The sequence below is a fragment of the Barbus barbus genome (assembly GCF_936440315.1).
Source record: "Barbus barbus genome assembly, chromosome: 18".
In the NCBI taxonomy this organism is placed as follows: Eukaryota; Metazoa; Chordata; class Actinopteri; order Cypriniformes; family Cyprinidae; genus Barbus; species Barbus barbus.
In genome coordinates, this window is record NC_136746.1 from 27867065 (window position 1) to 27889069 (window position 22005).

At 35.2% G+C, this 22005-nt stretch overlaps 1 protein-coding gene across 3 annotated transcripts in view; it reads left to right on the forward strand.

Annotated features, from left to right (window-relative positions):
• The window catches only part of LOC306884611 (uncharacterized protein), a 33430-nt gene extending 11664 nt beyond the window's left edge, over positions 1-21766 (forward strand). For 2 of the 3 annotated variants that reach the window (XR_013785461.1, XR_013785462.1), the window contains exon 2: positions 20432-21766. Coding sequence is in view for 1 of the 3 variants with exons in the window: in XM_079440622.1 (XP_079296748.1) it covers positions 14711-14840; positions 20432-20589 (288 nt within the window). In the remaining 2 variants the exon portion in view is untranslated. Of the gene's footprint in view, positions 1-14710; positions 14841-20431 lie in introns of all 3 variants that reach the window. The other variant, XM_079440622.1, reaches the window with a different exon arrangement.
• Positions 21767-22005: the final 239 nt, after the last annotated feature.

Genomic DNA, 22005 nt, shown 5'->3' on the forward strand with positions numbered 1-22005 from the left:
TACTCTGATTTAGCTTTAAATGTTTAAACAAATTGCTTTGTCAGACTAGGGGGCATTTATGGGGGCGTTGCACAAATTTAATGTTTTGTTAAAAATCTAATAACATAAAAACTCTGGACATTTTTCATACTTGGCTTATGTCATTGTCACTAAAACTATGATAACTTTTCTGAACACATTTAACCTTTATTTCACTGAAATAAAAAACGTTTTCCCCCACTCTACCCTACATGTTACTATGCAAAAAAAAAACAGTCCTCAACAAGTTACTGAAGGAGAGCTTTGTGTTATTTTTCACAAAACTGGCAAGGAATGCAAAGACAAAGTGAACAAATATGCCTAAACATAAAAGATAAATATAATGTTCTACATGCTAATGCTAACATATAAACACAAATCGTACTCAGCAAGTTATGGAATAGGAGCAGTGTGTGAGTAAGCAATAAGGTACTCGAGACCGTGCTGTATTGTGAATAAGGCCCGGCTGAAGGGCGTTGTTAGTCACTGCAACCCCTTCAGCTGTGACTTATTCACAATAAAGCACGGCCTCCCATACCTTATTGCTTTTATAAAATGGTTACCACACAATATAAAATGTTACAACCAAAAATGTATGTATTGATATGTTAAATGCTGTCCTTCCACTAAAAAATAGTACCTGACAGCAACAGTAATCAAATGTTCAGAAGTAATATACCTCATCCTTTGGAGCGCAAATAAAAACAGAGAATATGAATTCTTCTTATCTGCTGTGTCATTTTTTTTTAACACCATATATGTGACCCTGGACCACAAAAGCAGTCATAAGCGAATAAATAAATAAGCTTTCCATTGATGTATGGTTTGTTAGGATCGGACAGTATTTGGCCGAGATACAACTATTTGAAAATCTGGAATCTGAGGGTGCAAAAAATTCTAAATATTGAGAAAATCGCCTTTAAAGTTGTCCAAATGAAATTCTTAGCAATGCATATTACTAATCAAAAATTACGCTTTGATATATTTACGGTAGGAAATTATCTTCATGGAACATGATCTTTACTTAATATCCTGATGATTTTTGGCATAAAAGAAAAATATATAATTTTGACCCATGCAGTGTATTTTTGGCTACTGCTACAAATATACCTGTGCCACTCATGACTGGTTTTGTGGTCCAGGGTCACATATGATATTTTCTCAAACACATACATATCTGCTTACCTCTCAGCATGAGAAAACTTCTGTTTTCCGTCTTTTAGTTTAGTAAACAGACCGATTCGTGACACAGCGCGAGTCTGTAAGCGTCATTACAGTGTAAACTGATGGACATATTCCCTCCTCACTTCAGAAACTGTGGGCTTTCACACAGACACGGACACACATTAGCACATCTCCCATATGAGAAGAGTTTCTTTGATAGGGGAAGGGTGTGGTCTCAAGGGGTCGCCAGCAGGGGTCACTCATACTTTATTAAATAAATAACAAACAATTGTTTTTGCCGAAATACATCATTTATGGAACAGGCTATATTATTGATTGTTTATGTTGCTAAGGGTGGTTGCTGGATGTTGCGCAGTAATACGTAGAACCGTTGGGTGAAACCGTCTTAGCTGTGCTTTATTGTGAATAAAACACACCTGCTGACCAATCAGAATCGAGGACTGGAACTAACCTTTTTATAAAGGTATTTATAAAATTGGCAATGAAAGCCAAAATAAACATATAACCCTAAAAATAAAGTAATAATATATTTCAAGATGAATAATATGCTACATGTTAATGCTAACATAGCAAACTCAATGGTGGAGCATGAAGATTTTCATAATCTAGAGAAATGTGCAAGCCAGTGCATCAACTGTACCCGGATTGGTGTCCTATTGCTTCACATGATGTTTAGTTGTACAGTGTTATGATAATAGGATAAAAGTCACATTTACACATGCATGCTACGCACATTCTGTTAAAAAATTATATTTGTGATATTTCAACTGTCTATTATTAATGGACGTATTTTCTAACATGAACTAACATTAAAAGGATTGCATAGCATTTTAAGAAATATACAAGGTGGTAAAGTGGGTGCAGTTGAGACCCTTTATAGGTTGCTATGTACTGTATACAGTAACAGTTCAATCATAGAAAATAAAATACATTCAGAGGCTGTGTGTGTTTGTGTACTGGTATGGGGACCAAATGTCCAGTAATACCAGTAAATTCACCTTATGGGAATATTTTTTAGTTCCCAATGATGAAACAAGCTTATAAATCATACAGAATGAATGAAAATGCAAAAATTTCGAGGGATGCGTAGGTTTGGTGGTAGGGTTATAGAATATAAGGCTATGTATATTATTATTTTTACTGTTATCTTTACATTTGTACTGTTTGCCACATATTTTTGTAGTGTTAAATATGTGTTCCTGTTGTGTTTAACTGAATCTAAATTTATTTTTAAACTGTAATTATTTAAAACTGTATTATTTACTGTAAAATTATTTATAATTTGCTATAAATAGTTAGCCAGCTTTAGAGAATTAAGAATGGCTGTCTCAACTGTATCAACTGTACACAATATGGGTACAGTTGAGACAAAAATGCACCTCATGTTTATGAGCTAATTGTGGAAAATATAAACTACGTATGGCTATTGTCAATTTATGATATTTTAGTACACAAGCAAAAGAAATATCATGTGAAAAATCTCTTTTTTTTGTGTAGTGATGAAAAAAGCAGAAAGTGTCTCTACTGTACTCAGTCTACCCTACTCAATATGTTACAGAAGCATTTTGTGATGGTTTTCATAAAATTGGCCAGGAAAGCCAAAGTAAACAAATGTGAACCTAAATGTAAAGTAGTAATCTAATTTAACATAAATAATGCACTACATGCTAATGCTAACATGCAAACATATAGGACTGGTATGAAGATGCGTATTTTACACACACACACACACACACACACACACACATACATACATACATGCATACACTGTAAAAAATGATCGTGATTTTAACGGTAAAAAACTGTGAAAATGCTACTGTAAAAACCTGTTACATGGTTAACGGAAAGTTCCTGTAAAATTTACAGGGAAAAACCGTAAACTGACGTTCCCAGAATTCCCTGCGTTCCAAATTCTGTTTGAATTTGACGTTTTTTCTTTGAAATAACTATGTTTCTTCTTAGTTTTGTCTTATCAGTTATGTTTATTAGGGTTGTATGTTACATCTAATGTTGTTAAATGAATGTTTATAGCATATTTCAGTTTAATGAGTCTCACCATGAGGGTGTTTAGTGCTTGTGTGAATGACACTGTGCACCTTCTGTATATGCTATTGTTTATAAGTTGCTTGTGATGGGCTTTGGTTCATCATGTGATTTTCTCATCATCACTTGCATTTGGTGGTTATCAGTGTATTTCAAAGGAATAAAACAGATTTCAGTACTTTAATAGATTGGTATATTAAGATCATAACAGTTAAAGAAATTACGTTGTTTAACTGTAAATTTAAGTTAAAACCTAAAACGTTGCAACCGTATTTTTAACGGTAGAATTCTGGTAACCACAGCTGCCAGTTTTTTACCGTAAATTTTACGGATTTTTTTTTACAGTGTACATATTCCAGTACTGGCATGTTATTTTACAACATACTCAAAATGATCCATTGTAATATGCTAGATGTTGTTTCATTTCAAAAATTAGATTTCAAATATTTAGGTTTAAGTTCCAGAGCAAAGTGAGAAAATTACCCATAAAAGAGTCCAAAACCTTAGCTTAGTTTCAGGCTTTGATGCTAAAGCACATTTTGCAGAAGTGTGAGAGGTCTTGTTTTGATATTGCCATGCAGAACAGACTAAAATAAGACCTTCATAGAGGCATGTACCCCACACTAGTCTACCATTTACAGTAAGTGGAGAGCGTCAGAACTGATAGCGTAAACCACTGGCTCCAGGGAGCATGATGCATTCAGCGCTGCGTGGGGTGCATGGGCGGCTATGACAGAGATGAGTCAGCAATCTTACCAAGCAGAAAACAGAAAAAAAAAACAATTGATTTGTCTTTAACGTTAATCTTAATCTAGAGCGTAACATTCTCATAGACCAGATGATTCTCGGAGAGCTTTCAACTGTTGCGAGAAAATAGAATTGCAGGTTTGTTTTGTGATTTATTCTTCTTCAAAAGAAGGTTAAGACTTCTTCTATGTGTCCTGTATGTGTAAGGTCGTCTAAATGTAGATGCATCTTGTTTTACATGAAGATGGCATTGTCGCAATTGTTAATTATAAATTGTTGTGGAAGAATTTTTGATGCATTTAGCTTCGGCGTTCATTTAATTATTTTAAACCGTTACAGCATTTAAAGCATTGTCAAGCATACTACTGTAACTCTTATGCTTTGCATTGTGTTCTGTTATGTATAGTGAATACTGTATTAATTTTGCAGGGTTAGTAAGTTAGTACAATTTTTTAAATTAAATCTGTCAATGAATGAGACTTTCACTTGACATCTTACTGGGCCACGTCATTTATTGAATCCACTTGACCGCTAGATTGTACACACGTCATTTGTTGAATATAATTGACCGCTGTTGCCTTTTCATATTATGTAGTGAAGATTACTATTTTATGCAACACAAAATACAAGTCCTAGCTTATGTGCATTAATATGAATGTAAAATAATCCCTTAACTCAATGCACAACATAGAAGATTGATTCATTTAATCTCAGTGAGAAGGAGAGTAAATATGATTTGTTTTGTTTGAAATGCAAAAGCTGTGAAAATATTTTTTAAAGATAATTTCTCATGTGGCCAGTCTTTACTTTTAGTGTGTTCTTGTCTGCGCCGTTACAGAATTGGCTGGGTAGCAACTGGATAGAAGGTGGCTTTTTAAACAAGTTGACTTGTTATGATTTCTGGTAAAGATGATGTTGAGCTGGCTAAATGTCAGCTTAATGTCACAAGTATCAGTTGTTTGAGTAGAATCAGGTGTCAGATGACTCTTAAATTGCCTATTTGATCATCCGAGCCTGGTTTCAGTTCGATTTGTCATCATGCCGAACTATACGAATTACCAATCTAGTCATTTAGTCGTTTCTTCTGGTCTCTCTTTTTAGTAGTAAGATTCAGCACATTTTTTTTGAAGGGTGCAAAGAATACGTTTGCTGATTCATGATGTCAGTGCACCCCGTGGTCCCGGCCCTCCGCTTTCTACGGCTTTTAGTCAGCGCTGTAGCTTCTCAAGGTTGCAGATTGTAAATGTGTTAACTCTTTGCTTATCTGTTCATCGTGGGCAAGACATCTCGCATATTTGACTTGTTGTTATAAACTTTCACTTCACCACGAGTTGAAAACAATTAATCGTGATTTTATGTCACAAATCGGTCCAACACAATACCAAGATTGACTATTGTGCAAAAGTAAAAAATATAAATTGATGATTTAAATGTATTAACATACTACCCAACAATATGCAAGAAATAGACTGAACAGGACAATTTTGTAATTACATAAACACCAAGTTTAAATGATTTCCCAGACAAACACACATAGGAAGTATTTTCTCCTTACATTTAAAAGTTATTTTATGTTTATCTGCATTTTAATACCTGTATTTAGCATTTTTATTCCTTGCTTGTTTGTGACTGTTTAGCCGAACAGGCCTGACTTCATTCTAGGTCAGGACACACCAAATAACATCATAAATAATATATCCACTTTAGCTTTTTCTCTGTTTTTCATGCAGTTGGTAATTGGTGTGTGCTAGCATTTAAAGGACTGGTGTAATGAGGAAAAGCAGATGATGTCTGCTGATCGAGATGACGGCGGCGGTGATATTTAGCCGGATAAAAGAGCCGTGTGATGAGAATGACTCACTATTAGTATAGCTTTCTTGGTATAGCTTGTCCTTTGAAAACATGCTGCCCTTCCAGTTAGAAAAAAATGTCAAATTTCAACAACAGACTCCTTCGTGTCAGCTTTACTCACTTTCATGTCTGTTGAAGCTTTGTTTACTGCAGGATAAGCTGCTCTTTTAATTGCATTGAAAGTGAATGGTGACTACAGCTGTATGTTTAAAGCAAGATTTTCAATGAATAAATTAAATTTGATGATGTTCCTCATATTAAGCAATTCTATTATAACTAAATGACTTCTGTGATGGCACTTATTTGTCTCTATGTAGCTTGACAGCCCCTGATTCACTTTCAATGTATGGAAATTTTCAGCTTAAACATTCTGCTAAATGTTTCTTTTAAATTCATACAGGTTTGCAACAACATGAGTAAATGATGGCAGCTAGCCTTGTACACTACCATTCAAAATATGGGCTCAGGTGGATTTTTGAAAGCGTCTTATTTTTGAAGTGTCTCATTGGCAAGGCTGTGTTTATTTGATCAAAAATGCACTAAAACAATAATAGTGTGGAATATTATTACAATTTAAAATAACTGCTTTCTATTGTATTTTAAAATGTCATTTATTCCAGTCTTCAGTGTCACATGATCCTTCAGAAATCATACTAATATGCTGATTTGCTGCTCAAGAAACATTTCTGATTATTATCAATGTTGAAAACAGTCACGCTGCTTGGTATTTTTGTGGAAACTGTAATCATTTTATTTTTCACAATTTAGAAAGTAAACTGAATTTATTAGAAATAGAAATCGTATGCAACATCATAAATGTCTTTAATGCACTTTTGCTGCACACATCCTTGCTGAATAAAAGTATTCATTTCTTTGAAAAAATAATATAAATGTTACTGAGCCCAAAATATTGTGCATTTTAAGATGTACTCAACTTAATTCTGCTCAGTTCTTAAAAACAGCTACAGAGACTAAGTCTCCTTATAACTGTATAATTCCCTTTTGCTGGAAGGTCAATCTGACAGATTTGAAATAAGTGATTTTTACTCAAACAATGACTGCTATGCATGTGTATCACTGCTCTTGTGGTATTGTCAGTCATTTTCCCCTTTACAAGTCTTAAAATCAGTAGAATCTGTGTGACTAAATTTAGGAAAGCAATGTCACTCTGTCAAAAGACTGCACCACATTTTATATTGACAGACAGATAGATAGATAGATAGATAGATAGATAGTATGTGTATGTGTCACATGATGATGTCCTACAGTGAGAGACTTGATCAGTCTCATTGTTTGATTTCTGTAGTCTCCGCCCACTCCTCCTCCACCAATCAGAACACAGCAATGCTCATTGTTTGCAGCTGCTGTGGTGCACAGGAGCTTTTTAAAGCTCTCTGGTTGGTCAGTGTAAACTTTTCACAACACAGAAGTGTTATCTGGCTAGCCATTAAAAAAATGATGCTTTCTCAAATCTTTGCCTGTTTTTTTTCTTCCTTGCAGTATGGTAATATAATGTTTTCTTCTTTGATCTACCACGTTCATTTTATTTTTTATATGTTTGGGGCTCTTTGATAGGCTTTAATGGAGAAAATGGATGGGAAAGGGAAAAAAATAATCGGTTTTGTGGCCGTTTTCTCAGCTTTTTTCCACCCTTGATCAAATCAACTTGAGTGAAACGAGTTTAAAAAGCAGCATTTTGATATTTGCAAATGGAAAAAGTGTCTGTTCCCAGCACTTAAAGGATAGAGTAGCTAATGAAATGTAGAGCAGTGTTTCTGAACTGTTGTAATGCCGCAGTCGGCCAGTTGGTGTCGCCAAACACCTGTTATAACTGCAGCTCTGTTTTCCTGTCGTCTTGAAGTTGTTTCGACGCAGGTATCTCTCCCCAAATGCCACAAATGAGTAATTAAAGTCATTCTGAAACAAAGGGAACTCTCTTTAATTTCGCAGTTTCATTAACAAACGTGTGACCTTCAGCAGGCAGCTATTTCACCAAAAATATGGGTGTTTTTCATAAAGAGCACAGACTCTGAACAGATCCCGTCGAGTTCATTTAAAGTTACTATGATTCCGATTCAATCTCTTCTCGTATTTAGATTACAGCTCATTGCTTTCTTAATAAATGACTCCCAAACGACACTGTTATAAATATTCTTCTGGTTTCTGTGGGATTATGTGCTGCTTTGCACTGGTTAACACTGTAATTCCCTGTAAATGGGATATAAAAGAACACCTGAAGACATTTTGAGTTAAAGCTATTTTGACATGTCTTTATTTTTTTAGAAAATCCCGTATGAGCATTTGTTAAAATTGTACTTTACATAACTTGTTTTGATTGTTAGGCCAACTTTACCTTTGAAATATTAATCTGATCTCTAAATGTCATCATTCTGGGTTTCAGTGTCTCTTTTGCTAACCACATTCTGAAATGTGATTAAATATCCAGATTAACATAAATCCTGAGGTTGGATTTCACGAATTGCGACACATTAGCAACTTTTTACTTGCTTGTTTATTTCACGTTTTGGAGTGTGATAATTAGTCAAGATGATTCCTTTTCACATGAATATACAGGCATAATTAAAATGAATAATATAGTGATTTTAGTTTTTCCAAATATAAATTTACACCTAAAAAGTGAACGGTGAAGATTTTTACTTCATAATGAATTTCATAGTTGATTTATTCTGGTCTCATTTTTGATATTTTGTAGGATTTGACAAAATGCTTTTTATGTGTAGGATATGCTACACTACTACCAGAATACATGTTTTTCATATCAAAGGTCATGTTTTTCTTTATTTTTGTTTACGTATCATTGTATATTAACTGAATCACAAGTGTGATTTGCATTTTCAGTCAGATCTTCCGAGGGCGTTTATTTCCTGAGCTACACCTCTTATCTAAAAGCTCTCGAATTTGCTCTTGTATGTCAGCATTTAATTTTTTCTTCAGCTTAAATGTGTGAAACATGCTGGCTTTCAGTCTACATCACAAATGTAATTTCTTTATATTCAAAATTAAAGTTACCTAAATGAACCGGTGTATACATTTTAATTTTTTTGTCCAGCTCTGGTGTTAGCAAAAACTAAAATGCAGATCCTTGATTTGTCACCAGAATATACTAAGAGGGATGCTTAAGAATGTTTCTTCTTCTTGTATAAAACGAGGGCAAAAAGTGCATGTGCTTAATACAAAAAGCCACATAATCAATATGACTTTTAAAGAAGCAATCGATGAGAGAAACATGCCGCCCGTGCTCGAGTTTCCTCACACAATTACCTCACTGACATTTTGTGAGTTTCACACACATTGGGCGTTAGAGTTTCTATCTTTACAGCCAACACAAAAACTATAATACACATTTAGAATAAAAGTTTCCAGTTCATATTTAATGCTAAATGTGGAGTATTCATCCACAATACAGTCATTCACTACACAGCTGCCTTCTCCAAGTGTGGAAAATCATTGCTTTGATTATTAATAAAAAAACAAGCTGATTTTACACTCAACATGCATCTGATTTTTAATTCGTATTAGATTTAGTTCTGTGTTTTTCTCACGCAGCCACGGTGTGCTGTTTCCTGTTTGCTATTACAACATCTGACCTGTTTTGTTTTCTTTCTTAATTTATCTTATCTTGAGCTGTCTTCGTTAACTAATAACCGTGATTTATGGGAATATCATACATGCAGTTCTGTAATATCTGTCGTTTGTGTGCCATGTGCATGTAGGCTGCAGCCTTTAATTATGTTCACACTGTGGGTGGATGAAGAAAATGTTTGAATTTCATATGTAAGGGTGTTGTGTTCCATAAAGCCGCCTCTAAATCAATATGGGTTTCTAGTGAGATTTGGAATGGACTGACAGCTGTAGTTTGATAAGAGATGATATCACGTTGACTATTTCAGTATTAGTCAGTGGAAACGGTTACAGACCGGCATATAAAGGATCAGCTTCAGCTTGTCAAATCTTTGTTGTCTGCATTGTATTAACTATGAAGGGTGAGTTGTTTGCCTCTGAATTGTTTTTCCATCTTAACTGTGCTGATTAGTCTGCTTATGTGAAGCTAATAATGTGAGATTGATATGCTCAAGCTCGATTTAGGGATATTTGAGATGACTGTTGTGTTTGGGAAGGGTGTGCGTATAGAGTTGTGGGCGTCTATATGATGAATATGACTATATTGTTTGCGTGCCGTGTGTTTTTGTTGCAGGGACGTTGATTATGCCTGAATATATGTGTGCGTGTGACCGCTCGTGGTGTGTGTTGAGTGGAAAGGAAGCACTATGACAGGCGTCCTCTTTGTTCTGAAGCATCGATTTGACTGCACTGTCTGATAAAGACCGTGGATCAGTGGTTCTGGTTTTGCTTCAGGACTGATTTTCACACCTTTCTAAAATAGTTCACCATGCAAAAGTTTATAAATGTCCGTGAAATGAAATATCGGAGTGTATAAATACTGCTAGAAACATGAAAAATGCCACTCAAGACAATTTTGGCATCTAAAATGTCTTTAGGATAGATTTTTACACCATTCTAAAATCATTTACCATGCAAATATTAATAAATAGCCTCAAAATCAAATATTGGAGTGTGTAAATATTGCTATAAACATTTAGACAATTTTGATATCTAAAATTGCTTCAGGACTCAGATTTTTACACCTTTCTAAAATAGTTCACTATGCAGAAGTTTATAAATGTCAGTGAAATCAAATATTAGAGTTTGTAAATATTGCTATAAAAATGAAAAATGCCACTCGGGATAATTTTGGCATCTAAAATGTCTTTAGGATAGATTTTTACACCATTCTAAAATCATTTACCATACAAATATTAATAAATAGCCTCAAAATCAAATACTGGAGTGTGTAAATATTGCTATAAACATTTAGACAATTTTGATATCTAAAATTGCTTCAGGACTGAAATTGTTTACCATGCAAAAGTTAGCAAATGGCCTTACAATCAAATATTTCAGTGCATAAATATTGCTGTAAACACATGAAAATGCCTCTCAAGACAATTTTAGTATCTAAAATTGCTTCAGGACTATATATTTTGAGATTGCTATAAACATATGCCCATTTTGGTATTTAAGGTTCTATTGAGTTTCATGCTGTCTGTAGCTGTATCTGTAGTTGCAATATATATTTAATGCAGGTGTGATTTCTTTTGTCTTGCATGTCTAGTTTAAACAGAATAATTTGCACCAAAATGCTGCGGGGATGGTGTGTTTTCTTAACTTGATTAAGCCTATTCTATTTCTCACACTAGGCTTGATTTTGTGTGGTTAGTTGCATTTTATTATTTGCGTTAAGCTTTGTTTTTTTCCAGCTCTCTGTGATCAAAACAGACCTGTGACCCATTTTTGTCTCTCGACCCACCGGTTACAGCACCAACTCACAAGATGTTTGTTTTTTTAAACAGGAAATGGCCACATGACCAGTTTATCACCTCCATTGTCCTTCTTATTGTGTCTTTATGTATCAGTAAAATGTCTGTGTAACCTATTAAAGGTTTATCAGAGAAATAAACTACAATGTCATCCTATTCAGCACAGTAGGTGATTTTCATCACTGACAGTAAAATACAGGATATGTTATTATGCAGGTGAAATCTTGCACAGAATACCACAGTGCATTTACTTTGCACACTGCTATCCATCATATAAGGAAAACCGGGGTATTATGTTTAGCTCTGTTGATGTGCATTAGGCGCTTTGTGAAACCAATGCGATGGTTCAAAGCAGCTGTATTTGGGCTTTTTACAGCATAGACACGACAGTCTTCTCCCGTGATGGACTGAAAACTGCCGAGGGCTCCCGAAATTTAGATTGTGAAAACAAGATGATGACATAACAGAAGATAAGAGCAGAGTGTCGCTTCTGAAAGCCGGGATGCGGTAAAAGAAGTATTGTAAATTGCACACGGCTGAGACGTGAAACTCGAGCTGACTTCCACATTGTAGTTTATTTGAAAGTGGCCCGATGGCACAATTGTTCTGCTTTGAGCGAGGAAATTGAGCAAGGCCACTTATTTAAACAGTGACAAGGAAATACGTAACAGGCTCACACAATGTCCTGAAAAATGCACTGTATGTAAATTTTGTTGCCAAATTACATGACTAATAACTTGGTGAACCTGATTATTTTTAGATGAACTTATTTTTACAATTACAGCATGGAAATGCGTCACTGAATAACCACGCATGTCATTTAAACTAGATAAAATGAAACTATTATTTAATTTTATTCTATTATTCTTTAACAAATTTGCTTTTGCACCTTTTTTTAAGTTGCTTTGGATAAAAATGTATGTTAAATGCATGAATCTAAATTATAAATAATTGCATTTCTGATCCAAGTCCGTCTAACATGCGGTGTACGGCAAAATTAAACACATAACCTTGTATACACAACCATACTAAGTACACATGAATTAACCGGCCTTCTGGGCTTTTAAGAATGTGAATTCTTCAGTTCAATAACCATCTGTCCGCTTAAGTCTGAGTTAGTCTGTTTGCTATTCATGATTTTTTTTTTTAAACTGGAAACTGTCGGGAAGTGTGGCCTATTTCTCTGTGACCTTTAACCTTTTATTTGTCTCTTTGAAGAACAGCTGCACTAGTCTTACTACACACAACACGGGACTATTTCTGTAGCTCTGGAAAAGCAAAAACTGTTGCCTTTTGTACAGAATAAACGGTTCTTTGTGTTTGGATTTATGAAATTGCCATTTGTTTACATACACCGTCTGAGCAGCATTCTGGAACAGATTATCAGTGATTGTCAAAAGATAAAATGCATTTATGAATTTATGCTCATTTGATATTAAAAACAGTTTGCTGAGAGATAATAGGAGAGAGAGCTGTGTTTGTGTGCGCGTGGGTTGGTTTCAGCACAGATGGCACCAGCCAAAAGCATAGGATGTTTAAATGTCATGCTAAAATACCATATCCTCCACAAAATATGGTACAGTCTCGGCCTGAATAAATTGACTCTTTTTTGTCTTTCTCTCTCTCTCTCTTTTTTTTTGTGAAAACCACAAGACTTTTCAGTTTTGTTTTTCAGGCGTAATTTGGTTTATCTTAAGATCATCATCTTTGTGTTAAGACAAACATTCCAGGAACCTCCACTAAACATCGCCAGCGTTATTCAGAAAGCCTCTCGCTCTGGGTTTTGTTGCACACGTCAATCGCTTCTTCGTAACTATCAATTTACGGGCCGTTCTCCGCTAGTATTAAGCGTTTTTGTATTGTGCACACATTGGTAATGCAGTTGTGGTGCAGATCGGATTGCACTAATAATGCTTATCCCAAGTTTAATAGGATTAATTGATATTCCAGATGCATTGGGGTTGCTTTTAATGCATGCACTGTCAGTACAGAAATGCATATTTTAATTAATCCATCAATTGTATTTTACCCTTTTAGTAACGAGTAGATGATATTCTGGGATTAATATGGAATTAAGTAATGATCCAGATAAAAAAATGTTGCTTTTGTACTTTAATAGTGCGATTTTGAGTTTCTCTGCAAAAATTTCACATGGTGCTGAAACAGAAAAAATATCATTGGTAAACCATAAGATTAAGATTGCTTCTTTTGACATTTTGTACTGCAGAGAGACCATTTTAAGTCATTTTCAGGTGAGATCTGGCTTTGAATCTCTGATCCAAAACAACAGGTCAAAGCCACAACATTGTGTATAAATGCATTCAGTGAGATTTTAAATTTCATCTGCTCACATTGAGATCTAAATGTTACATTTCAAAATTCACTTTAGTGGTTTTATGCCTGTGTAAGTGTATAATGTGCATGTCTGTGTATTGTGTTGTGTGTGTGTGTGTGTGTGTTTACTCCCACCTGTGGTTGTGTGTGCTGCTTTGCTCAGACAGTAGCTGCAGGCACTTTAACGGCAGTCTCATAAACGCTCCTGCATGAAGCAAAAAGAGCAAAAAAATACCCAGCTGCACTCGGTGGACATTTTAGTACTCTCTGAAATGTTGTTAAAATTGTTGCCTTTTGTTTTTGATGTTCATCCTAATTAATTTTTGAGACTTCACTCTGCATTTACCAAAGGAAATGAGCAAATAGCATGCCATCAAAGTTTCCATGCTTACATAAACGTCTTGCATTCACCTAATGATCTTTATGCTATTAAATAAATCACTTATAAATGCAAAAAAAGTTCTTTATGGATAATGGAACTGCTTTTGGTTATAGTATTGATAATTATGCTTGACATTTTACTCATGCATCTTTTAGCTGTGTTTTTAGACAAGTCAGTGTTGACTAATATAAGAATAATAAGGAATTTAATTATATACTTTAAAAAAATATGTGGGTAAGAGTGGATGAGCTGTGCCGAAGGTTGGTCTTGTGTTGACTGAAGTTTCAGTATTAATTGTCAGCGTGTGTGTAGGTGTAACTTATCAGCAGTCAAAAACAGCGTATGATTTTACTCAAACTATTCGTTTTAGAGTTATCGTCATCTGTATTGCTCATAACGCTGGGGCTACGGGCTATTTTTTGCGCGACTTTTTAGTAAAAACTGTACTAGGTTTATTAGATGACAATGCAAACACGTGTGCAGCAAGATTAGAAGAGTTTGCACGAAAGTGAAAAATGTTATATTTCGATACTATAAAGCATTAAATTGTGTGAGTCAGACCGCAACAAAAAAGAGCTGCTATGAAAGGGCTGGAGATGAGAACATTTGTTTTGATCTTCTTCAGGAAGATCTACATCAGCATTGCCTTCATGTGTGCAGCACTGAATTACTGCTATAAAATCACCAATGGCCTTTCTCAGGCTTTCACATATTTTTGTATTCTTCTTTTGCTTATTTTGTTGTGTCGCAGGAGAGGAAAGACAGGAGTGAATTCGACAGTCTGCCCACGACAGTTTTCTCTTCTTTGTCTAACCACGAAGATCATCTTCTGTTCTCCTGGCTGCCTCAAATGACTAATTCTGATCAAGTACAAATGCAACGTAAACCGTTTGCCTTTTTAGAGCGTTGTCATATTTTATTTCGAAATGTGGAAATTGAGATATTTCTATTGTAGGATGAAAGATCTTGAACTGAGGGTTCGGGTTGTTTTGGTTTCCAAAACCCCCTAAAACCCTCAGATCTGAACATGGTTCAATTATTTCCAAATTGTACATTTCATCGGCTAATTTTATAGAAGTATCTAAACATGCTTTAGTGAGGTATAATTGGTTTCTTCTAGGGATCTGAAGAAATACAGTTCTTTTCACTTTGGCATGTTGTTTACATTTTATAGTTTTTATTTTTTTCTGAAATGATCAATTTAGAATTATTGTGCAAACTTTAATTTGGAGACACATTTGTCTTGTAGTTGTTTTTATATAAATAAATGTACGTCATTTTGAAACCGATGGTTTAGGTGATATTATAGAGACACATAGGGGAAATTTTTTTGCATCAACCCACTCAAGTTTCATAGGAAAAAAAATCTTTAACCTTTTCAGCAACAGCAAATGCCCATCAAAAAGTCACAGAGAGAAAGAGAGAAGTCTGTTTTTCAGGCCACGAGTGTTTTGAGACATCTTAAGGACAGCATTTGTGATATTCATTTCGGTTATGACTCAGTTTTGTCTCATTTGAAACTACAGATTTTACGACGATTGAATATTTCTTTCATTTCGAACGTCAAATTGGGACGGTGTACAGCTGATATTTTTAGGACGTATTTCAGAGATTACAAAGCTAAATTCGATGAACCTACTGCATGAGTAGTTTATTTGAAAATGTGTTTTGTGATCTGGTTTAAAATTGGAGCACTTGAGATGCTATAAATGCTTTTCTATTATTTACTTGATTTGATACAATCCAACTAAATCAATATAGACACAATTACTTAATCATATGTGTATCTTTCATCCTAGTTTTAATGTGTATTTCAGAGCAACTCAACAGAATTAATAGAGACCTCATGCACATGTTAAACTTTTAATATGTGACTCATTAAAATCAGTATGATTTCTCATTTTAGTTCTAATTCTGGTAATGGTTAATAAACCTGCCTAATTTCTAAACAAAACAATTTAAGTAGTCTAAATGCATCATGTATGTTCTTTTAAAGCCCTATTTTTTCAGGCTAGAGTAGGCCTCATGTTGTTGACCTTTTTGTCACCTGAAGGTCACATGAATACATTGAGCAATATATCGAGATTGAGATTTTCAGAATAAATCGAATTGCTGAATTAGTTGTTTTCTCATGAACTGTCTCCTCACACGCAGCAGATATTAGCTTCTCACTTCCTGTTTAAGCTTTTGTTTACCATTTGAAGGTGCTATTTTTAACCCTCTCTCAGCAGCGGCCGTTCAGACACTTTCTTATGTGTTGTTTCTCTCCTTGTTGATATTTTTTGCATCGAATAAAACAAATGTAAATTCTCATGCTCCCTTTGACAAATACTCTTTGACCTCAATTGAGAGAAAAACACACCGCCTCTGAAGTCTGTCAGCTCCCACATGACCTCTAAAAGTGACAGTAGACAGTCTGAATAATATTTCCTATAACTTTATCAGAAGCACAATGAGCTGATAAGTAATTTTGAAGAAAATAGATTGCGATCTGTTCAGTGTTCTTTAATGCAGCACGTCAGAGAAAATAGTATTTTAGCGGCGTGAAGGTGATGAGAAACCGCGTCTTTCTTTCTCGCTGTCTGACTAACTCCTGTAGTGTTTTGTGGTTCAGATACTGCACAAATTTGACTCTAAGATATAGTGTAAACTTGACTTTGTCTCCATTGTGTCGTAACCTCTCCTTCTCTGTCTCATCCAGATGAGTAAGCACACATTTTTGATTGATATCTGGCAGGAACCTTTGTGCATGAAGAAATTTCTTGCCTACAATCCACCTACAGGACTGGTGCTTTTTCACACAGCTCCTCTTTTTTCCCCGGCTCACGCTGGAGACGGTTACTAATCACCGTTTTCTAATTTGGAGCTCATTTATCAACTGGCCTAGAGTAATAGATACGAGATCAATCCGTCTGTGTTTGCGTCACATAACGTTATGAGAGCTCAGCAAAGACTTGTTTGCCTATATTCCCCTCGAGAGTCCGTAGGTTCCCGGCCGTAAAGCTGCATATTTGCTCTTTCGTCATCTAAAGCACAAATAGCATGGCAGTTATTAATGGTAAAGTGCATTTTCAGAGCTAAAGGTTACATATTTGCGATCACAGTCATTTTAGGATGTTTCTTAAATCTCCTGTTCAAACTATTTGCATTTTTATACTCTATTCTTACCGGCAAATGCAATTGTTTTATATGTTGAAACAGGATTTATATCTCATAAGATTAGAGATTCTTAACGTACACTAATACTACTTTTATTCAGCGAGGATGCATTAAATTGATCAAAAGTGACAGTAAAAACATTTATAATGGTACAATTTGAAATAAATGCTGTTGTTTTGAGCTTTCTATTCATCAAAGAATCCTGAAACACACACAAAAAATGAAGCGGCACAATTGTTTTCAACACTGACACTGAAGACTGGAGTAATGATGCTGAAAATTCAGGTTTGATCACAGGAATAAATTACAGTTTAAAGTGTATTAAAATAGAAAACTCTCATTTTAAATAGTAATAATATTTCATAATTTTACTGCTAGACTTGGTGAGCATTAGAGCAACAGTGAATGTCAACATTATGTGACACAAGGGTGTCTAAAATGGGCAATTTATATTTTCAATTCATGCCCTCTAGTACATGTTTTCATTATTTTTATAAAAAGGTTGTCCCTTCATGTCACATCTATTACGATATTGTATTTTTCAGCATTAAAGGAAGGACCAATCGATGATTAGCCATTGTCTCACATAATTAAAAACAACAATACATCAAAATGCATGCTGACAATTTTGCATTTGCTTTTTTTATATATCAAAATATTTAGATTAGGTCATCTAATGCACAGAATTACTGATCAAAAGCACCAGTAAATATACATGAGAAATGAAAACTCCTCAACCCATAAGAGTAGGGTTTTAAAATGTCTCTCCTTACAGCATTCGTCAGTGCAGGCCGAAACCGAGAGGCTTGTTTGCACTTGGATCTTTAAAGAATAACCACGAGGAGAAATAGAGACATTAAACTCACTCACGCATCAATTAACAGGTCAAAGACTCGCTCGCCAGTAACCTGCGGAGAGGCGTGAATATTTAATGGACAGGGACGCTGTGTTGTTGAAGGGTGTGAGTGCTGGCGTCAGGAGTTTCTCATTGTTTTTTTGTGGGACGTAAGTGCATTGTGGTCATATTGCAGTAAATACGGTGGTAAAAAAAACACATCATGAACAAAATCAGACTCAAAAGTGACATGCAATATTCAATCATGCACGTTTAATTCATTTCCTGTAATTATTTGGGAAATAATTTCTGAGTGGAAATGTTTCTACACCAATTTTTTGTGTCATAGCTAACTATATTGTTTATCAGTATACAGGATGCATATTTTTCATAACTATTCTTTGATAATACTTTAAATCGCCCCACATGAAGTTGTGTATATTGTGTTTTTGGTGTGTGGTTGCATGTGTGCGTAGTCTTTGTGTGGGCCAGCGACTCACTGTATGTATGTGTGTGTGTGTGTGTGTGTGTAAGTATCTAGGCACAGGCCCTGAGAGAGCTTTTCTGGCTGTTATCTCTTTAGTCACGAGCAGCGCCATCCCCTCCAGCGCTGACAGAGAAGACGGGTGCGAGCCTCTCCTTCAATCCTACTCAAACACTTTCTCATTCTACACTCTTACTTCACTAACTGTTTTGTGAGACTGAATTAGCACAAGGTCAAGATTATTGCTCAGACCATGCACTTTCATAACTCAAGAGACGTAATAGAGTTTGCATTGCATGTTTTATTAGTTGTTTTAGTATTTGTTTCTGAATATGTCTAGCAGCTCAGATCAATTGAGATTGAGATTTTGATAACAATATTTGCTATTGTTGCAAAACGGAGTACACTTTAAGATTATTGGGGCCCTTTTTTTCAGGACAAACAAAAAGAAACACACGAAAACGTCTCCATTTGTTCTCTATAAGAAAATATCGCATTGGTAGTTTTTATTTTTATTTTGTATAGACATTTGTATAGAATATTTATTTATTTAAATTAATTTTTTTAACTAATTTATGTTTTTTATTTATTTTAATTAATAGTTGTATTTATTTCCATTATCTGTTTTAATGACTTTATTTGAAAAATAATGAATTTATATTTATGTTGATGGCGTGTTTTAATTTAATCAGTGTCTTTCCTGTAAAATCTCTCAGCCTTGTGTCATCACGTATCATGTATTCTTCAAGGATGTGGACGTTTCTCAGCCATTAACCAACAAAGTGCTTGATCAATGACTTTGAAGAGGGGGGACTAACACACGATCATGTGGTTGAAGTAGAGAGGAGACAGCCGCCATGCACAATGCAAATTAAACTCTGTGTGGGTTAATATGTATTTGTTTTTGACATCATTTTCTAGCACAGGTTGTACCGCTGCTTTTCCGCTGAATCGCAATTGCCACAAACTATTTGTTTTTGCCACCTTCCTTATTGAAAAAAAACGTGTGATGTGATTTTCGAAAAACTGTTTGATGCAAATGTGTTCAGACCGTGTTGTTTTTCTCTGTAGGAAAGGCAAATGCAGTGTGTAATGTTTTAATAGCTGCATGGTTTCACTGTCATAAAGATCAAAATGAAACTCTTTAGCACTCATATTGTGATCTTCGAGGAAAAAGAAACTTAATCTCAAATAAAAGGTTTCCTTAAGAGTTTCAGAACGGTACTTTTTAAAATATGAAACATTTTACTATATGCTATACAACTGAAATATTGACTATTTAAAGCATGACATTTTTCTCAAGCCAGTTCTTTGTCATTTAACTTTTTTTGTGCTGAGGTTAACTAGATTATCATCTCAAAGCCCTAATAATTTTTTATGAAAATCCTAGTCATAAAACATGTCAGGTGGCATTATTTCTATACGTGCTGACGTGACCTATTTAGACTGCTTGTAATATGAGGTTTAAGTATTATATTCCTGAAAACCGAACATGTGCACATGCACGGCTAAATTTGAATGATCACTCTGGTCAAATAATATAGGTTATTTTCCAACTGACAAATGTTCGAAAACATTGTACTAATGTTCCCATTAAGTTCTGAAAATGTTACATCTGAATTTCTCTGAACATTCAAAAGCGTTCTTTTTTTCTTTCAGTTATGCAAACATTAAGTGAACATTCCATTTTCGAATTTTGCCTGTGTGTAATGAAGTCCGCCCGCTCGCTCTGGGAACAAAGAGACTTCTCTCACTCATGACTCTGTGGATAGGGAAGGAGGGGGTGGAAAAGAAAACACAAAAAAAGCAGAAAGTGGGTGCTGTTGAGGGCACGGCCTCAGGCCCTGAAACCTCAGCCCTGCTATTAGTGCACGTCTGCAGAGAAACGCTCACAGACAGGTGCCGCAGCCTGGGGCGCTCCCTCTCACTCCTGACGTTTACTTAGGTCCTTGCGATTCTGGAAGTTAACTGGAAGTTTGTGTGCTTTTGTGCAGGTCACGGCGAGGAGAGACAGAGCAGTGACTGTCGTCCAGCAGAATGGCGTCAGACGTGGGCCGCAGCACTTGAGGTCAGCCGCTCACTCAGCGCACAGTGTTTATTCTGCCTTCAGGTCCTCCTGGGAAGTTCCTACTTAAGAGTTCGGAAGTCATAATTATGATGTGAAGTGATTTTGCTTGAAATAATACGGATGAGTTGAGCATATTTATGTGTCTTTAACCCAGCTAAAAGGGAATGTTCACAGAACTTGCTTAGAATGTGAATGCAGCGTTCATTAAGAGTTATCTGGACTTTTATAATATTCCCTAAACTTTAGCACATTATAAATCTTTCATAATGTTTTCTTTTTAAATGTTTATTGGTTTTGGAATGTTCAGAGAACATTCTAAAGTAATGTTCCAATAATGTTTGCAAAATGATCAAATGGAACGTTTGCATTAAAAAAAAAACTGTTTGAAACATTTCACACAACATTCCGTTTGAACATTTTTGTTAACTTAGAAAGCATTTTTAGTTCCATTTAAACAAAATGAAGAGCAAATGATGCACATTAGGTGTGATTTAAGCTTTATGTATTTTATTACGCTTGTTCAGCCGTATATAATGATTGAAAATGTTTGTTTTTTCTCTTCATCACAAAAAGTTAGATTTACATTAAATCAACACTCAGTCTTGGTTCCAGAAGTATTTTTCTCATTCATTTTCTATAAAGGGATTTATCACACACAAAAAATAATTTTAGCCATTTAGAGACCAACCAGCTTAAAAACGTCAGAAGTACGGATGGCGGAAGTCGGTGTAGTTTCAGTTTTTGAGGAAACTCTTGACTTGCAGTCATTTATTGTTTATTATATATCATATTAAGTACAATACAAGGATTAAGTATAATTGTGTTAAGTATGATACAAATATTTCTTTATTTATTTTTTGATGACGTCACTGATTTACAACTTCTACAGAAGTGCGTCTTTTCAGAGCTTGTGTAGATCTGTCTCGAAAGGTTTATAGCTCTATTGAGAAGACCAATGGATTGTACTTCTGGAACCCAACTGTTGTGTTCTATAGCAATTAGCTTCTGCTGTCATTTCATCATTGACTCGAACCCACCAAAAAATGCTGGGGCTCTTATAAAATCCCATGTTTCTCAATACTAATTACGACATCCTGGCGAATATGACTGACGTGACTTGAAGACAGCACGGGCTAAACTGCTGTGGACTTGTAAAGGCAAACAACAGAGCAGCACTGCCAAACTAGCTGAAGTATTGTTGATGAGTTGATGTAGAGCCATGTAACACAAGCATTTATCACTGGCAATAAATGTTTCCCTGAAAAACACGATCAGTTTGACATTTGTCTTTTTCTGTGGTCAGACTTGTGACTGTTTATTTTAACAGTGTGTTTACGTTGAGCTGTCCTCCTACAATCTGTCTGCCAGTCGCGAACAGAGCGGTTGAGTTGTGGTTTACATGCGCGCAGTGCATTCCCAGAGTCTGTGTGTGAGGACACGTGTAACGCTCAAATGTCACTCACACATGAGAGGCGAGCTCCATGTTGTTGACATACAAAA